General features: G+C 42.3%; 2 protein-coding genes across 2 annotated transcripts; both read left to right on the top strand.

Annotated features, from left to right (window-relative positions):
* Positions 1-4,889: 4,889 nt before the first annotated feature.
* LOC122028001 (uncharacterized mitochondrial protein AtMg00810-like) lies at positions 4,890-6,598 on the top strand. Its single transcript, XM_042587012.1, has 3 exons — positions 4,890-5,447; positions 5,511-5,739; positions 6,387-6,598. Exons 1-3 carry the CDS (start codon positions 4,890-4,892, stop codon positions 6,596-6,598), a joined length of 999 nt encoding a protein of 332 aa, XP_042442946.1.
* Positions 6,599-10,573: 3,975 nt separating this feature from the next.
* On the top strand, positions 10,574-12,191 carry LOC122027154 (probable glutathione S-transferase parC). The gene is made up of 2 exons (XM_042586046.1): positions 10,574-10,969; positions 11,686-12,191. The coding sequence occupies exons 1-2, from the start codon at positions 10,655-10,657 to the stop codon at positions 12,028-12,030; spliced, it is 660 nt and encodes a 219-aa protein (XP_042441980.1). The 5' UTR covers positions 10,574-10,654; the 3' UTR covers positions 12,031-12,191.
* Positions 12,192-15,325: the final 3,134 nt, after the last annotated feature.

Raw genomic sequence — 15,325 nt, 5'->3', positions numbered from 1 at the left:
AACCCATCAACTAATTTTCCTATCAGTGGATGAACCACTAGGATGCTGATAGAGTTGATGATGGATTTGATTAGTTTACTAGGTTGTTATAGCCTAGGTTAACCACAGTGATTTGTGGTAGAGAGATCTTGTACAGTCTTTAGCTGGATAGTTAGGTGCCTTGGGGCACTTATATATTGTTTGTAGCGGAGCATAGCTCCCATATTTATTGTGGATACCTATTTGGATTATTTGTGGTGGAGCGTTGCTCCCACATATTGAGGATTTCTTGTGGTAGAGCGTTGCTCCCACATATGTGATGTTTCCTGTGATGGAGCGTTGCTCTCACACTGGAGGATATATTCTTTGGTGATTTATATCGTTGGTGATCATATTTCAGATTTATTGTCAGGGATCTTATGGTTAGAAATGTTTGTGATACAGACATTATGAGTATTGGTTTTACTATTAGGGTTAGGAAGCCTTAGAGGTTTTCAGAGACTGGATGATTTTGGCATTCCTATGATGTTTGGATCGGTTTCCATTATCTTTGTTGACGATGTTGTGATTTATTTTGGATCCACGGTGAGTCACGCATTTCATCTTTGCATAGTTCTAGAGATGTTACAATGGAAACGTCTAGATGTGAAGATCAGTATGCATATTTTGATTGTCTTCTGTGAGATGTTTGAGACACGGTCACCAGTAGGAGTATACTGTGGTTCTACAGGAGATCGAGGTTGTTGCCATTGGAAGTAGACGAAGTCTATAGAAGAGGCTCGCAACTTCCTTAGTTTGGCTCGATATTTCCGGAGATATGTTGAGGGTTTCTCTTGGATAGCTATGTCACTGACACGCCTGACCTGGAAAGGCGTGAAGTTCACTTGGACTGAGGATGACAAGACCAGCTTTTAGGAGCTGAAGCGGAGACTAGTGTCGGCTCCGATTTTGGTTTTACCTTCTGGAGAGGACGGATATGTCCTCTACACCAACGCATCTATTCAGGATTTGAGTGCTGTTCTGATGCAGCACGGTTGAGTATTTTTATATGCTTCTCGATAGTTGAGGGAGCCTGAGAAGAAAATACTCAGTTCATGATCTGGAGTTGGCTGCTATTATTTTTGCCCTGAAGATTTGGCAGCATTACCTGTATGATATTACCTTGAGATTCTCACTGATCATCGAATCTCAAATATCTGTTTTACTTGGAAGGAACTTAATCTTCGACAGAGGAGATGGATGGAGTTCCTGAAGGATTATGAGTGTACCATTAGCTATCACCGGGGAAAAGCTAATGTGGTTGTCGATGCACTTAGCCAGAAGTCTAGAGGGACTTTAGTTTGCCACTGAGTAGTGGTAACAAACTTGATTCGGGGTTTCTCCGAGTTAGACCTTGAGGAGCAGGGACAGACCGAGCAGGGTAGTCTTGTTACCATAAGTGCTCAGTCGTAGATCAGGACGAGAATCCCTGAGGCCCAGTTGTTGGGGCCTCATAGAGCAGCATGAGGCAGAGTTGGTCTATATTATCAGACAGAGGATGTCAGAGGCATAAGACTGCCAGAAGTGTTATGCTGACCGGAGACAGTATTTCTGCGAGTTTCCCCCATGAAAGGGGTGAAGAGATTGGCCTCAGAGGTAAGCTAGCTCCGCGATACATTGGACCTTTCCAGATCTCGGAAAGGATTGGAGCAGTAGCTTATCGGTTGGCACTATTGCCGTCCTTGGCAGGCGTTCACGCCGTATTCCACGTATCTACGCTGAGGAGATACGTACCCGATCTGATATATGTGTTGATAGGTGTCTCAGTTCCAGTTTAGTCTGACGTCACTTATGAGGAGGTTCCGGTACGAAGTTGGACCGGAAGGAGCGTCAGTTGTGGAACAAGACTATCCGACTGGTTAAAGTCGTATGACAGCATCATTCGGATAAGGAGGTTACCTGGGAGCTCGAGGATACTATCCGAGCTCGATATCCCCATCTTTTCACTTGAGGTATGTGATTTAGTTTACCGTTCAGCATTTATACTCTTTACCTGTTATTAGTACTTGCTGATGGTAGATAACGAAATTTGGGGACCAAATTTTTATTAGTGGGGGAGAATGTAAAATACCGGAAAAATGAGGAATAATGATAAGGGAATTTTTCGGAATTTTAGGACATTTTTCGGGAATTTTTCGGAGCTCGTATGGACGAGTTAACGGGGACAAGAACGGGGCCCGGGAAAGCCTGTTTAGGCTACCCCATTTAGGCGAGGAAAAGTTATTTATTTTCTTTTCCTTTTTATTTGTTTTTCTTTTCTCTTTTATTCCTCTCCCCGACGCCGTTCCCTTCTTCTCCCCCGACGCCGAGCCGCACCCTCTCCTTGCCCTAACCGCCGGCGTGCCCTAACCGCCGGCCACTCGGCGGTTCTTCTCCTTCCTCTTCTCCTCTTCCTTTGCCAGCACAAACCACTCGCGGAGCATCTCTCCGCTGCCGAGCCTCTTCTCTCTCGGGTCTTTGTCGAGCCGCCTTCTCTACCCGACAGCGACGCCGCCGCACGGGACAGCGCCGGCGACTCTCGAGCCAACGCAGCCGAGGACCCGACTCTAGCCTCTGCCCCGACTCCAGCGATGCTGTCCTTGTGCCCTAGTTCACCACCGCCGGCCCTTCTCCTAGCCTCCAGCCGCTGTGTCTAGCATTTGTTTGACATCAGTTCTTCCCGTTGTGCCCTAACCGAACTCCTTCCACTTCTGCCGACTCCTCCCTCTTCCTCATCTGATCCTTCAGATACTTTCACATCATCAGTTGCCGGAAGAGAGGATATCGAGTAGGTAAGCCTTATTGGGCATTTGGGATTTGATTACTTTGGTTTTTGCCTAATTTGGGAGTTTGGTATCAGAATTCTAATTTTGTTAATGGGAAGTTCTGGACTTAGGTTAATGTTGGCTGTGGATTCAAGCATCACCATTTGTAGGGCGTTAATTGGGTTTCCAGCAGTTACTCGGTTCTGATAGCCTCTCCATTCAGTGGCTATTGGTTCCTACGACGACTGTGAATCTAGGTAAGGTGTAGGGCATTTTATATATGCTTTAGAATATGGTTTTGATTCGATTGTTTAGATGGATGAATATGAGTAGGTTTGGGTTGTGTATATTGATTAGGGTTTTACCCTAATCTTAGGGTTAGGGAGTTGAAATTTAACCCTAATTAACCGTTGGATTTAATTTAGGTAGATTGAGATTGATGGGTTAGAGTTTATCTCTAAATTTATATTTAGGATTTATTTAGCTATTTATTGTATTCTAGCTAAATAAAAGTAAATGTATTTGTTTACACAGGGCTCTGATTCGAGACGAGTATCTCGGAGTTGGATTGGATCTTTCTATTTTCGGAGGCGGGTACTTTGACTTATGTCTTTTGATATGCATGATAATATGTTTAACATATAACAGTAATTGTGTTACCTGTTTATTTCGGTTGGTCACTACATGATTAGTACATGTTGTTTGTTTATTTATTCTGCACTGCATATTATCTACCTGATCACATATGCCTTAGGTAGTGACCTAACCACATGCTCTGTTATATTCTGGACCTAGGGTTTATTTGATACCCTCTTCGATTTGTGTACCTTCTATTTGATACGTCTTCTTGTGGTACACACTTTGTATCTATTTATATGGATCATGCCATGTTATTCATGAGATTGCCATGTTTAGTATCATGCATCATGATTGCATGCTGTGCGATTGTCGGCTCTACTTTGGTTGAGCTCATCGCCAGTTACATGTACTGCACACATCACCCATGGATTTGTATATCTGGCTGGTGTGTGGCGGTTCTGCTGTTTGGCTCCGTTGGTCAGGTGACTCAGCGTGGTAGCCGGCAGTCAGTTCCGCTCTGTTTGGCTCCGTTGGCATTTAGGGTAGCAGCGTGGTAGCCGGCAGATGGTGGACTTTGTTTGGCTCCGTTGGTCAGGAGACTCAGCGTGGTAGTCGGAGATGAGAGCATTGAGCTCCCCCATTTATGATTTGGGGTCACAGGGCAGGAGTACTCCGACAGCATCCCGTTTACTCTGTCATTGCACAGGAGCATTGATTTCAGAGTATGGGGTTGACATATGCATTTATTGCATTTTTATTTGCTTGTGATTGCTGCACTTATATGCTGCATTTGTTTGGATGCATTGATTGACATGCATACAGGATTATGACTCACTCGGTCTGACGACCTGTTACCTTTATACTTTGATCCGGTCAGTACAGTTATCTTCTGATTTCATTTCAGTTGCATTTATCCTCCTCATATTCAGGAGACTGTACGCATGATTAGTGTTGTCTGTTATTTGTTTTATTATGCATATCAGTTGTACCTGCTGAGTGTTGGACTCACCCGCCTCCATTGTTGATATTTTCAGTTGAGGCTGTCCGGAGGCTGCCCCCCATCTGCACGTAGAGCTAGTTCTCTACTAGGTTGTTATTTGTTTTATTTTGGTTTTTCTTCCATCAGACTATGTTTTAGTTTTGTTTTGGATTTTATTTATGGATATTGTACGGATTGTTACCGTTTGATGGTCTTTTGGATGGTTTGGTTTTTTATTCTATTATATGCCTGCCTGGACGGCAGAAGAGGTGAGTTCGTTGGATTTGAGCTTTACGAGTGTAGTGGAGTAGGGTGGATTTCGAGTCAGAGTCCTACTATTATTGATTACTATTATTAACTGCGTGGTTGTGACAGCCAGAGGCTGAATATCTTTATAAACTGCGTGGTGTTTGTCTTTATTTTTGTTATCATTCCAGCCGCCTGTGGCTGAAGTATATGTGATATGTAGAAAGTTTCATATTGTCCACCGTACAGAGGAGATGCTGCCGAAATTTCTTCGGACAGAGACTCCTCCGGGGCGTGACAGTGATCTTCAAGAAGAAATGTATATGGTGCCTCCTCCTGGAGTTGCTCACCGATTTGGTGAAGTTTACAGGTTTCGTAAAGCTCTCTATGGACTCAAACAAGCACCACGTGCTTGGTTTGCCAAGTTCTCCACGGTGGTTACCTCGCTTGGCTTTCATCCCAGTAATCATGATTCAACTTTATTTGTCAAGTGCACGCATGTAGGTCGTATACTTTTGTCTTTATATGTGGATGACATGATAATTACTAGTGTTGATTTTGATGGAATTGAGTCTTTGAAGTTTGAATTAGTTCACTATTTCGCTATGAAAGACTTGGGTTTGCTACGTTATTTTCTGGGGATCAAGATCGCCTCTTCTCCTAAAGTTTATCTCTTATCTCAGTCAAAGTACATAGCTAATCTATTTGAGTGTGCACGTCTCACTGACAATAGGGTAGTTGATATTCCCCTTGAGATTAATGCTAGGTACTCTCCATTAGATGGTTCTCCTTTGCCAGATCATAACCTCTATCGTACAATTGTAGAAAGCTTGGTTTATCTCACTGTGACTCGTCCTGATATTACGTATGCTATACATGTGGTTAGTCAGTTTGTCATTGCACCAACCATAGTTCATTAGGTTGATGTTTTTTGCATTCTTCAGTATCTTTGGGAAACTCATTTTCAAAGCCACTTATTCCCTTCTACTTCCTCGTTAGAGCTTTGTGCATACTCTGATGCTAATTGGGCGAGTGACCTTATGGATCGTAAATCGACCACCGGCTTCTATATTTTTCTTGGAGATTCTCTTATCTCTCGTAAAAGTAAGAAGCAAGATGTTATTTTCAGATTCTCCACAGAAACTGAGTATCGTGCCATGGCTACCACCACTTGTGAGATTGTTTGGCTACGTTGGCTGCTTGCAGATATGGAAATTTTTCTTCAGAAACCTACTACTCTTCATTGTGATAATCAGAGTGTCATTTAGATTGCACGTTGTTCCTGTCGAGAATCTGAGAAGACGGAAATGTCGGAATGACGTGTCTGGAATGTTGACCACATCTTCATGACCCGGATGGTGAGCTGTCTTCTGTGTTGACCAAGTCGTCAGAAGCCCTCTGGTCAACAGTACCTGTAGCCAACGACCGAGTTGCCCCGGTCCCTGGTACCTCGATGCTCGAGGCAGCTCCCTTGAATGTATAAGCGGTCGAATAACAGTAGAACAACAAAATAAATACAGGGTGAGTACAGTGACGTACTCTAGTCCCGGGGGCGCCCTTGGATGGATCGGTGAGCTGGTCGCGATGCTGATCGAGTCGTCGCGACCCTAAAGGGTAGATGATTGTGGGTCAGCTGAAGAGTCGGATCTGGGAGCGACGACATAGAATCCGGTGCAGCATGGATCCAAAAGGCGGCATGTTAGCTGAAATATGACGACGACTCCTAAGCCGGAATACCACAATGGCTCGCAGGCCGGGACACGACATGCGGGCCGGCTAATACCAATAACTCACAATCATAATAGTGATACGAAATACAGTGGCTCAGTGGTCGGAATACACCACACAGTGCAAAACGTGGGTCACAAAGGTAAAGGGCAATAGCAGTAGCCCAAAGGCCGAATTAGCGGTGACTCGAAAACCGGCGCATCACCCAATAGGAGTGTCGGATAGCGACGACGGCACCGTGCCTCCGACGAAGGCCGTGGGTCTGCTAGTGTCCGTCAATGGAGGTGGCATCGGAGGGCAGTAGCGGCCACTAGAGGTGGCGGTAGTGGCCGCTGGACTCGACAACGACCACTGGAAGGGGCGACAGAGGTCGCTGGATGTGACAGAACCATCGGGGAGGAAGAGGACTACGGACCTCAGATCTGGTCGGCGCTGGAGACGACAAAAGGTGTTGTCGGTGTCAGAGACGACAAAGGGGGGCGCCGACCTCGGAGAAGAGGGGAGGTGGCGGCTAGAAGTTGCTGTCGGCGAGGGAAAAGGGAGAGCATGGGTAGCGCCGGAGGGCGGGCTGCGTCTGCGTGAGGAAGGCGGCGCTGAGTCCGTTGGGTGGCGGCGACGCGAGGAGGAGGAGTCACGGTTGTGGGAGGTGTCGGCGACGGCATCCGCAGTCGCTAGAGGCGGCGGTGGCGGCGTGAGGCGCTAGCGGCAACGATGGGAGGCATCTGTGTCGACGGAGAAGGGAGGAGGTGGCCCCGAAGGCGGTCATCGTCGGCGGATCTCTCCGGCGACGACGACAAGGACCAAGAAGAAGCCCTTTCTTCTTGGTGGAGGCGGCGGAACCCAGCCCGAAGAAGCCTCCCGTAGTGAACAATGCTCTTCTAATACCAAAACCCTCAAAACCTGAAATGACCAAAATGCCCCTCCTTTTTCTAATATCCCCTTTTGAGCCCCAAGATCCTATCATCGTATCACACGTAATATAGTTTTTCATGAGAGAATGAAGCATATTGAAATAGATTGTCATTTCACTTGTCATCATCTACAACTTAGTACTATCACATTACATTTTGTTCCTTTCTCACTGCATATAGCTGATATATTTACTAAGGCTCATTCCGCTTCACGCTTCCTGTTTTTATTTATTAAACTCGCAATGCTTCTAGTTGTAGCATCGTGAGTTTGGGGGGATGTTAGATTATATAATTTATTATAATTATTTGTTTATAGTCTTGAGGGCAATTTAGTTTTTTACTCTTTCATCTTTTCAATTTAGGATTTAGGGTTTTTTCTTGTAATTAACTATAGAAGGTATTGTACTCTTTATTTCTTAATCACTTTTGCGATTTATCAAAATTGGCTACTTTTTATTTGACGTCAATTTATATATATAGATATATATATCATATGTCAATATAAACAATAACAAATGAGATACATTGAATTAAAATCTATATACAAAAATTTAATAAATCGTACAATGATCTAATCAATTTGGCGAGTGATCGAGTGATCTAAGGGGTGCTAGATATAGTTTCTACCAAGGTGTGGCTTCTAGTAAGCTTCTAGATGCCAGGGATGGAATCAAGCATAGCGACAAAGGAAATTGGACAATTATTAATTTTATGTATTGCAAATAGAAGTTGGTCAAAGCCATAAAGATGTAGAGTGCTGATATCTACTATTGGTGTTGTCGCTAGGATCAGTCTTTCTCCTCCATCACGCCCAAAATCAGACGATTTGCTCGTCCCTAATACCTCCGCTAATCTATCTCTAGACTAGTATTAAGGAGCAGTTATTAGTACAAATAGTCAATGTATAGAGGAAGACATGCTCGGACGTGAAAATAATAAATCCAGCTAACCTCGTTCACTAGCCCTAAGGGTGACCAGGCCTGTCTTACGAAATTTTTCCATCGGGCATCAGGATAAATCAGGAAGCGCGGACAACGGGCAACCTAGAAGCCCAACCTCCTTTAGTTGCGCGCCCTATGTAGAGAAAAAATTTCTACAAATATATCATAATTAGGGATCAAACTGTGAATACCTGAGTGACAATTTGAATATCCTATTACGACGCCATAGCCCCGGGGCATTTTTCTCGTCCATCCTGTTTTCGTATGAGATGGATTTGAGAAACTCAGGAATTTTAATTTTCTTCAACCCATGGGAAATGATGAAAATAAATACAAATAAAATCCATCATGCAGACTAAACCTTTACCGGCTAACAAGGTGACATTACTTTGCACAAGACGATAGTTAGGACTCAGAGAAAAGTGCAATACTAGCATCAAATTAGGCTTAAATAGACGACGGTAATTAAGAGTCACATAACAAGATTGCTTTATGCCAGAATTTGAAGAAATTCGTCCTAAATCTAGTGCATCAGTAAGATATTTAGGTTGTCATCCAAGTATCCGCAGTTCGATCCTTAGTTATGGTAAATTTGTAAGAATTGTTCCTCCAACTGGGGCACACAACTAAAGGATGTTGGGATTCTTAGTCGCCCGTCGCAAGCACTTCCCAATTTATCCTAATGGTTGATTGAAAAATTCTATGAGACTAGACTAATCATCTCAAAGCTAATTATTGAGGTTAACTAAGTCTATCATATAGAATTTGAAGAATTTCAACAAATAAATGGATGGTATGGCACAATGACCAAGAGTTGTATGGTGTTTCTGAATATCAAATAGTTCAATAAGTTGAAGAAACTCATATAAGCTAGCCAAGTTAAGATCAATGGATCACTTAATTAACCAAGTTTCATAGTCAGTGAGATGTGAATTATCGGTGAGCTGGCTAGAAGTTTGACAGAAAGAAGACTTGATAGGGGAACGCAGGGAATGACGGGGGACGCTTACAAACATCAACAAAAGGAGGAGAGAAAAAACCATTAATAAGCAAACCAGGGGAGGGTCCCTGGTGTAGCTACTCCAACGATTAAGTCAGAATCTCAGAAGAAAAACAATGACTAATGAGAGGTGGGTAATGGACTTGGGTATCTAAGCCAGCGATGAATGACCCCTTTTACAATATCTCCTGTAATCTCCGTATGTAATGAGGCATCATATCACCGCTTGATAATTTGTCTAATCTTTATGTTTCTACTATATCACACAATCTCATCGTAGGTACAGGGGTATTGCATATCTATGCGAAGATATAATCTTCTGACTTTTTGACAAACTCACATGTTATATTAATAATGATACAGGCTCATGAGCCAGAAGGCCTATTGGGTTGCCAGTCAGGGGATGGACCACAAACATAATGCCCAGTCCTTTACAAGGGGTGAATGGGCTATGATAGTATCCTAGAGGGAGGTTGGGCCCTGCAGACAATCGACAAATTGGGGAGATGGACCTTGAGAGCCCGTCTAATCAGTACTAGCTGATCCAAAAAGAGCTCGTTCGATCGACATTAGCTGATCGAGAAATGAGGGGAGCAGAGCCCTATAGGCGTTCGAAGAGTTTAAGAGCTGGTCCATGAGAGCCCGTTTGATCATCATTCAGGAGATGAGGGGGAACAGGACCCAGTAGGAATCCAAGGGAGTTGGGGAGCTGGCTCTTAAGATCCCATTCGATTGACATTAGTCAATCAGGAGATAAGGAGAAGGAGGGCCCTATAAACATGCAAGAGAATAAGAAAATTGAGTTCTTGAGGGTTCGCATGATTAACTCACTGAGGACTTTGCAACATTTGTTGCAAATTAATTTTCTTCATTTGCTTTCCTTAATCTTTATGGTAAATTTGACCCGTCAAAAAATAAATTTATCTAACTAAAGAATTAATTAAGCTAGTTAAAAAATTAATTAAATATTATTTTTAAAATTAAATACAAAAAATTACAAAAGATATAATTAACTTATAAAATATGATATTATTTAGACATCTTTAATAATAATCCTTTTCTTAAAAAAAAAATTATTCTAACTGGCAATCGATTTGCATACGCCTTTATCTATAATTTAATTATTTTAGTAAATCCGTTGTTACATCACCAATTAATGTCAGCACTTAACTGGGCCAAAGTCAAAGCCCAACAATTGGTAAAATTAATTGCTGGAAATGTAAAAGGATGAATATTCTCAGTTGTTCTACCTCCTTCCACCTTACCGTTGATCTCCCCATCGACGGCTCATGGAAGCTCCTCGGTCGGCACTCGTGACGCAAGCCGTGACTTGTTTCCCTGCATCGAATGCCCCAGACGGCGTCGTTGCGTAAGTGATAACCTCACACGAGGCGGTGAGCCCATCGAATTCTTCCACATCAGTGTTCTATTAAGACCTCACAAATCGCCTCCACATCCACATCGTTTTGGAGAGCGAGAGCGAGAGAGAGAGGGAGAGAGGAGCGAGAATGGCGGAGGCGGTGGTGTTACTGGATGTGTGGGTGAGTCCTTTCGGGCAGCGTTGCCGGATCGCGCTGGCGGAGAAGGGGGTGGCGTACGAGTACAAGGAGGAGGACTTGGCCAACAAGAGCCCGCTGCTGCTGCAAGCCAACCCCGTCCACAAGAAGATCCCCGTCCTCATCCACGACGGCAAGCCGGTGTGCGAGTCCCTCGTCATCGTGCAGTACATCGACGAGGTGTGGTCCGATGGCGCACCGATTCTGCCGGCGGACCCCTACGCCCGCGCCCAGGCGCGCTTCTGGGGCGACTTCGTTGACAAAAAGGTATTGATATGCCCGCCACCTGTTTGATTATTGATTGTATAGAATAACCCTAGTTTTACCTTGCTAATTCGGCTGGGTCGCCGTACGTTAGACTCGATGGCAGAGGAGGTGGCTGCTATGGAGGCTCTAAGCTTCTAAGCTGGTGGTGTTTGTTAGCTTTTTTTTTTTTTTTACTTGTTGTGGAGTTTGAGAACAACTGGCGAGGAAGAAACAGGCGGTCGGAAAGTTCTTTCTCTTGGGGAATTGATTATACATTTGATTTTTAGTGTTTTTGGTTAACATTAGAGATTGGTGGGTATTTCTTACTGTTTTCATTAGTGATTGAGGTACATATTCTTACCTTTCCCTTCTATCGCAATCAATCTTACTCTCTTTAATGAAGAGAGCGAAAGCATACCCGAAATGTTCTTTTTAGCATTCGCTGAATGGTATGCTACTTACCAGATCTTACCTATAGTTTACGCCAGACATCTAGAGAGGCAATATGCATTCCTCTCTGTTTCATGGAGAAATTAGTTAAAGAAGATCTTGTTTTCTTGACGAAAAGAAGGAAAAAAGAAAGTTTTTTTTTTTCAGAAATTTGTATAGTTGCTGAACTGTTGGCTATTGGAAAAGAGTTGGATTAGTAACTTAGATATGAACTTCCAGTCTTTGTTTCGCTGTGAATTAAATGCTGACAAGTCGTATGCCTACTGCTCTCTTGCTCCATGGATCAGATCTACGACTGCGGAATCAGACTGTGGAAGCTGAAGGGAGAGGCCCATCAGGAGGCCAAGAAAGAGTTCATCGAGATCCTGAAGGTCCTGGAGGCTGAACTGGGCGACAGGAAGTACTTCGGCGGCGACGCTTTCGGCTACGTCGACATTGCGCTGGTCCCCTTCTTCGCCTGGTTCTACACATACGAGACTTGCGGTGGTTTCAGCGTCGAGGCGGAGGCGCCGAAGTTGGTTGCGTGGGGCAAGCGGTGCATGGAGAGGGAGAGTGTTTCCCAGACGCTCTACGACCCGCTCAAGGTCTACGAGTTCGTATGCTCCTTGAAGAAGAAGTACGGAATCGAGTAGACGAGTAATCCATCTGGAGACAGTGTTTCTGGACGCGTTTCCTTTATCTTAGTCGTAATGGTCAATGTACGCCATGGTTTGTGTCACGTGTTGTCTGGCTACTTCGTTGTAATCGCGCTGGCTGTGTTTGTGGTCCGAGGAATAAAATCGACGTTCGCTCAGAGGGCATAGTTTATTTTCAAATTTATAAAAAGGCGTATTTGTTTTAGAAAAATCCTTCACGTTGATTCATTTTTATTTGTCCGAAAGTGGAGGCTGAAGATGTGGCGGCTTCCTGACTGGCTGTGGATCTCATTTCGTTTTATTTTATAAAATAAATAACATTGGTGCTAAGTAGAAAAGAGAGTTTTGGTGTTGATGTTTCGATATTTAAGTTAGTCATCGATAATATAAAGAAAGCGGAGCAATATTAGTAACAGTAAAATTCAAGATTTCTACGTATTTTAATGGATGATGGATTCTTTTTTATATAAGATCTTAGTGAGTCATATGTGTACTTTTCGAGACATGGACATGCTCTTCGATATGTCCTATAAAAGGACTTGTCAGGAAGGTACATCTGACAACATATCATAACAAGATATGTATATCCCTGACGAGATAATAGAAGTTTTCGTCATACGATCTGCCTGTCGACCATGCCTCGCGTCAGCGGCACTACTTCACAAAAGAATATCGAGAGATACTACAGTGGTTCCGTTGCTTGACCGAGTGGGATAGTCACTCGGCCGGGACTCTGCTCTGTCCATAGTCAGGTCTCGCTGCTTGGCCGATCGGGGATAGCCACTTATCAAGATTCTTCCGCTTTATCGACCTCAGTTGCTCTTTCGTGCAATGACTGTGTAGCAAATTGTCCTTCTCGTTCGGACAAGTTATCCGATCTCCCTCAGCGTCCTGCTACTCCGTATGAGTGTTGACTGTCTTATGTATCATTCTGAGTTAAACTGGAGGTTTGCTCGGACATGTCTCTCTCAGTCAGATCCTGACTGTCCGACTGATCATTGTCATTGTCCTCCGTTCGACTCTTGACATATGAGTGTTGACCATCTTAATTTTAACTTTCATCCTAATCGTTGACTCCGTGGTAGATAGATTTCTCTCTATCTCCGCATATATATCTATCGAGATAGATATAGATATAGGTATAAATATATGCGTATGTTCCTGACGTGTTCCTGGTTTGTCGACTCAAAATAAAATAGATGGTCGCCCGGAGAGGACATATTTTATTTAAAAATTATGAAAAGACGTATTTATTTTAGAAAAAAAATCCTTTGAATCAATTTTATTTAACTTATAGTCGAGTAGATTTAATTTTAAATAACTAACAATTATCAATCATACCTAGAATTAAAAGAACAGAAAAAAAAACATAAACTTAAAAAAGTATTAAAATATAATCGTCCTAATTTGAAAGAGAGCTGTTTTTCCCACCCCGCTGATACCCTCCTCTCCCCGGACCCACCATAAAATTTAATTATATTTACCATTCTATCCTTCTCCTTATTCCTCTCATTCACGTTTCTTTTATTTAAATTTTTTAAGTTTTGTTTTTTTAACTAATTTTACTTTTTATCAATTTTATTTTTTAATAATTTTTTTATTATTTATTGAGTGACAGTGCTTTTCCCACCTCCACGTTTTATTTTGTTTTGTTTTATTTTATTGTTTTTTGTTTTTTTTAATCAGGTTTTTTTTGTAATTTTAATTCTTTTTTATTTTTTTATTATATATTTATAATCTTTTATTTATTTTTTAATCGTAGATTTTCGCACACACTCCCTTCCCAGTCCCATCATATTATTTACCTTTATATCATTTTTTTAAAGTATTTTCTCGACAAAAAAGTCATGCTTTTTTTATATTCGTAATATGAGATTAGATGTTTTGTCCCTAATTTTCTCTGTCCTTCTATCATACTGGTCGTCTCAAGTCCACTACCGGCGGCCTTTGGTCGTCGCCCCAATCAGAAGTATATCCTAGGGAAGGTGAACCCCTCGGGGGTCGCTATCAGGGCGATCGACGTCGAAATTCGGCTGAATTTAAGCAGGGACTCATATCGCCGACAAAGGAAAGTTTACTCAAATCCGAATGAATTTCGGGATTGATCGCATTGATGGCCGCCGGTGGTGCCACCGACGATGGGCTGGAGCAATGAGTGGGACACGGGGATAGGTAATATTGAGATAGAAGATTTGATATCTTATAATCTTTGTTTTTTTTAATAATAGATTTTAGGAGTTATTATTTATAAAAAATTTGAAAGTAAAATATGGATAAAAAATAAAAAAAATTGATGAAAAAAATAATAAATAAAATTTATTTTAAAAATTAAAATTAAGGAAGTAAATAAAATTGAAAAAATAAACGGTAAACTAAAGAAAGTAAATAAAATTATAAAAAAATAAAATAACTTATTATTTTAAAGGAAGGGGCAAAAAAGTCATTTAACAAGGGAGAGAGAGGGGGGTGGGCTGTCAGAAGGGGTGGGAAAAGTAATTTACTTTCCATAAATGCTTTGGGAAGCGTGCATGCACCCCCAGGGAATTCTATATAAGGAGCCCCGAAGCTTTAGCGAATGTATATTTTTTAATAATGTAGCTATAGTCACGCTGTTGCTCCTTTCCTCTCTACTTCATTTGTTTGTCGCCGGTAGTTGACTTGAGCATCAGAGGATCATTGCCGAGGAACCACTCCCTGGCTCGGCACTAACGACTCTGTGGTTGTAGGCTTAGTTTGTTGGAGGTTCATATCATCTTTAGTCAACATTCAGTCAACGTGAACACCACTTCTTCAATGTCCAACGACTCACTCTCGGACAGGATAAGTACTCATGCCCTTAAAAATTTGGATTAATTTCAAATTAGGACGATTATATTTTAATACTTTTTTAAGTTTATGTTTTTTTTCTGTTCTTTTAATTCTAGGTATGATTGATAATTGTTAGTTATTTAAAATTAAATCTACTCGACTATAAGTTAAATAAAATTGATTCAAAGGATTTTTTTCTAAAATAAATACGTCTTTTCATAATTTTTAAATAAAATATGTCCTCTCCGGGCGACCATCTATTTTATTTTGAGTCGACCAACCAGGAACACGTCAGGAACATACGCATATATTTATACCTATATCTATATCTATCTCGATAGATATATGATCCTGTCCGAACCGCTTAACCAAAGGACGCTGGGCACGTGGCGCGCTCCTAGTCGATGGAGTGGATCTCCGGCTGGTCAAACGAAGCTCCGGCGATCCTGCACCAAAGTCGAGCCGGGAAGGGATTCCCGGCGGC

The sequence above is a fragment of the Zingiber officinale genome, chromosome 10A (assembly GCF_018446385.1).
Source record: "Zingiber officinale cultivar Zhangliang chromosome 10A, Zo_v1.1, whole genome shotgun sequence".
Lineage (NCBI taxonomy): Eukaryota > Viridiplantae > Streptophyta > Magnoliopsida > Zingiberales > Zingiberaceae > Zingiber > Zingiber officinale.
This window is presented reverse-complemented; position numbering and strand designations above follow the sequence as displayed.

Coding starts and splice junctions, on each gene's coding strand:
- LOC122028001 (XM_042587012.1), top strand. CDS start 4,890: ATGGTGCCTCCTCCTGGAGTTGCTCACCGATTTGGTGAAGTTTACAGG. Junction 5,448..5,510: donor TTACGTATGCTATACATGTG/GTTAGTCAGTTT, acceptor TGCATTCTTCAG/TATCTTTGGGAAACTCATTT. Junction 5,740..6,386: donor TGCCATGGCTACCACCACTT/GTGAGATTGTTT, acceptor TACGAAATACAG/TGGCTCAGTGGTCGGAATAC.
- LOC122027154 (XM_042586046.1), top strand. CDS start 10,655: ATGGCGGAGGCGGTGGTGTTACTGGATGTGTGGGTGAGTCCTTTCGGG. Junction 10,970..11,685: donor GCGACTTCGTTGACAAAAAG/GTATTGATATGC, acceptor TCCATGGATCAG/ATCTACGACTGCGGAATCAG.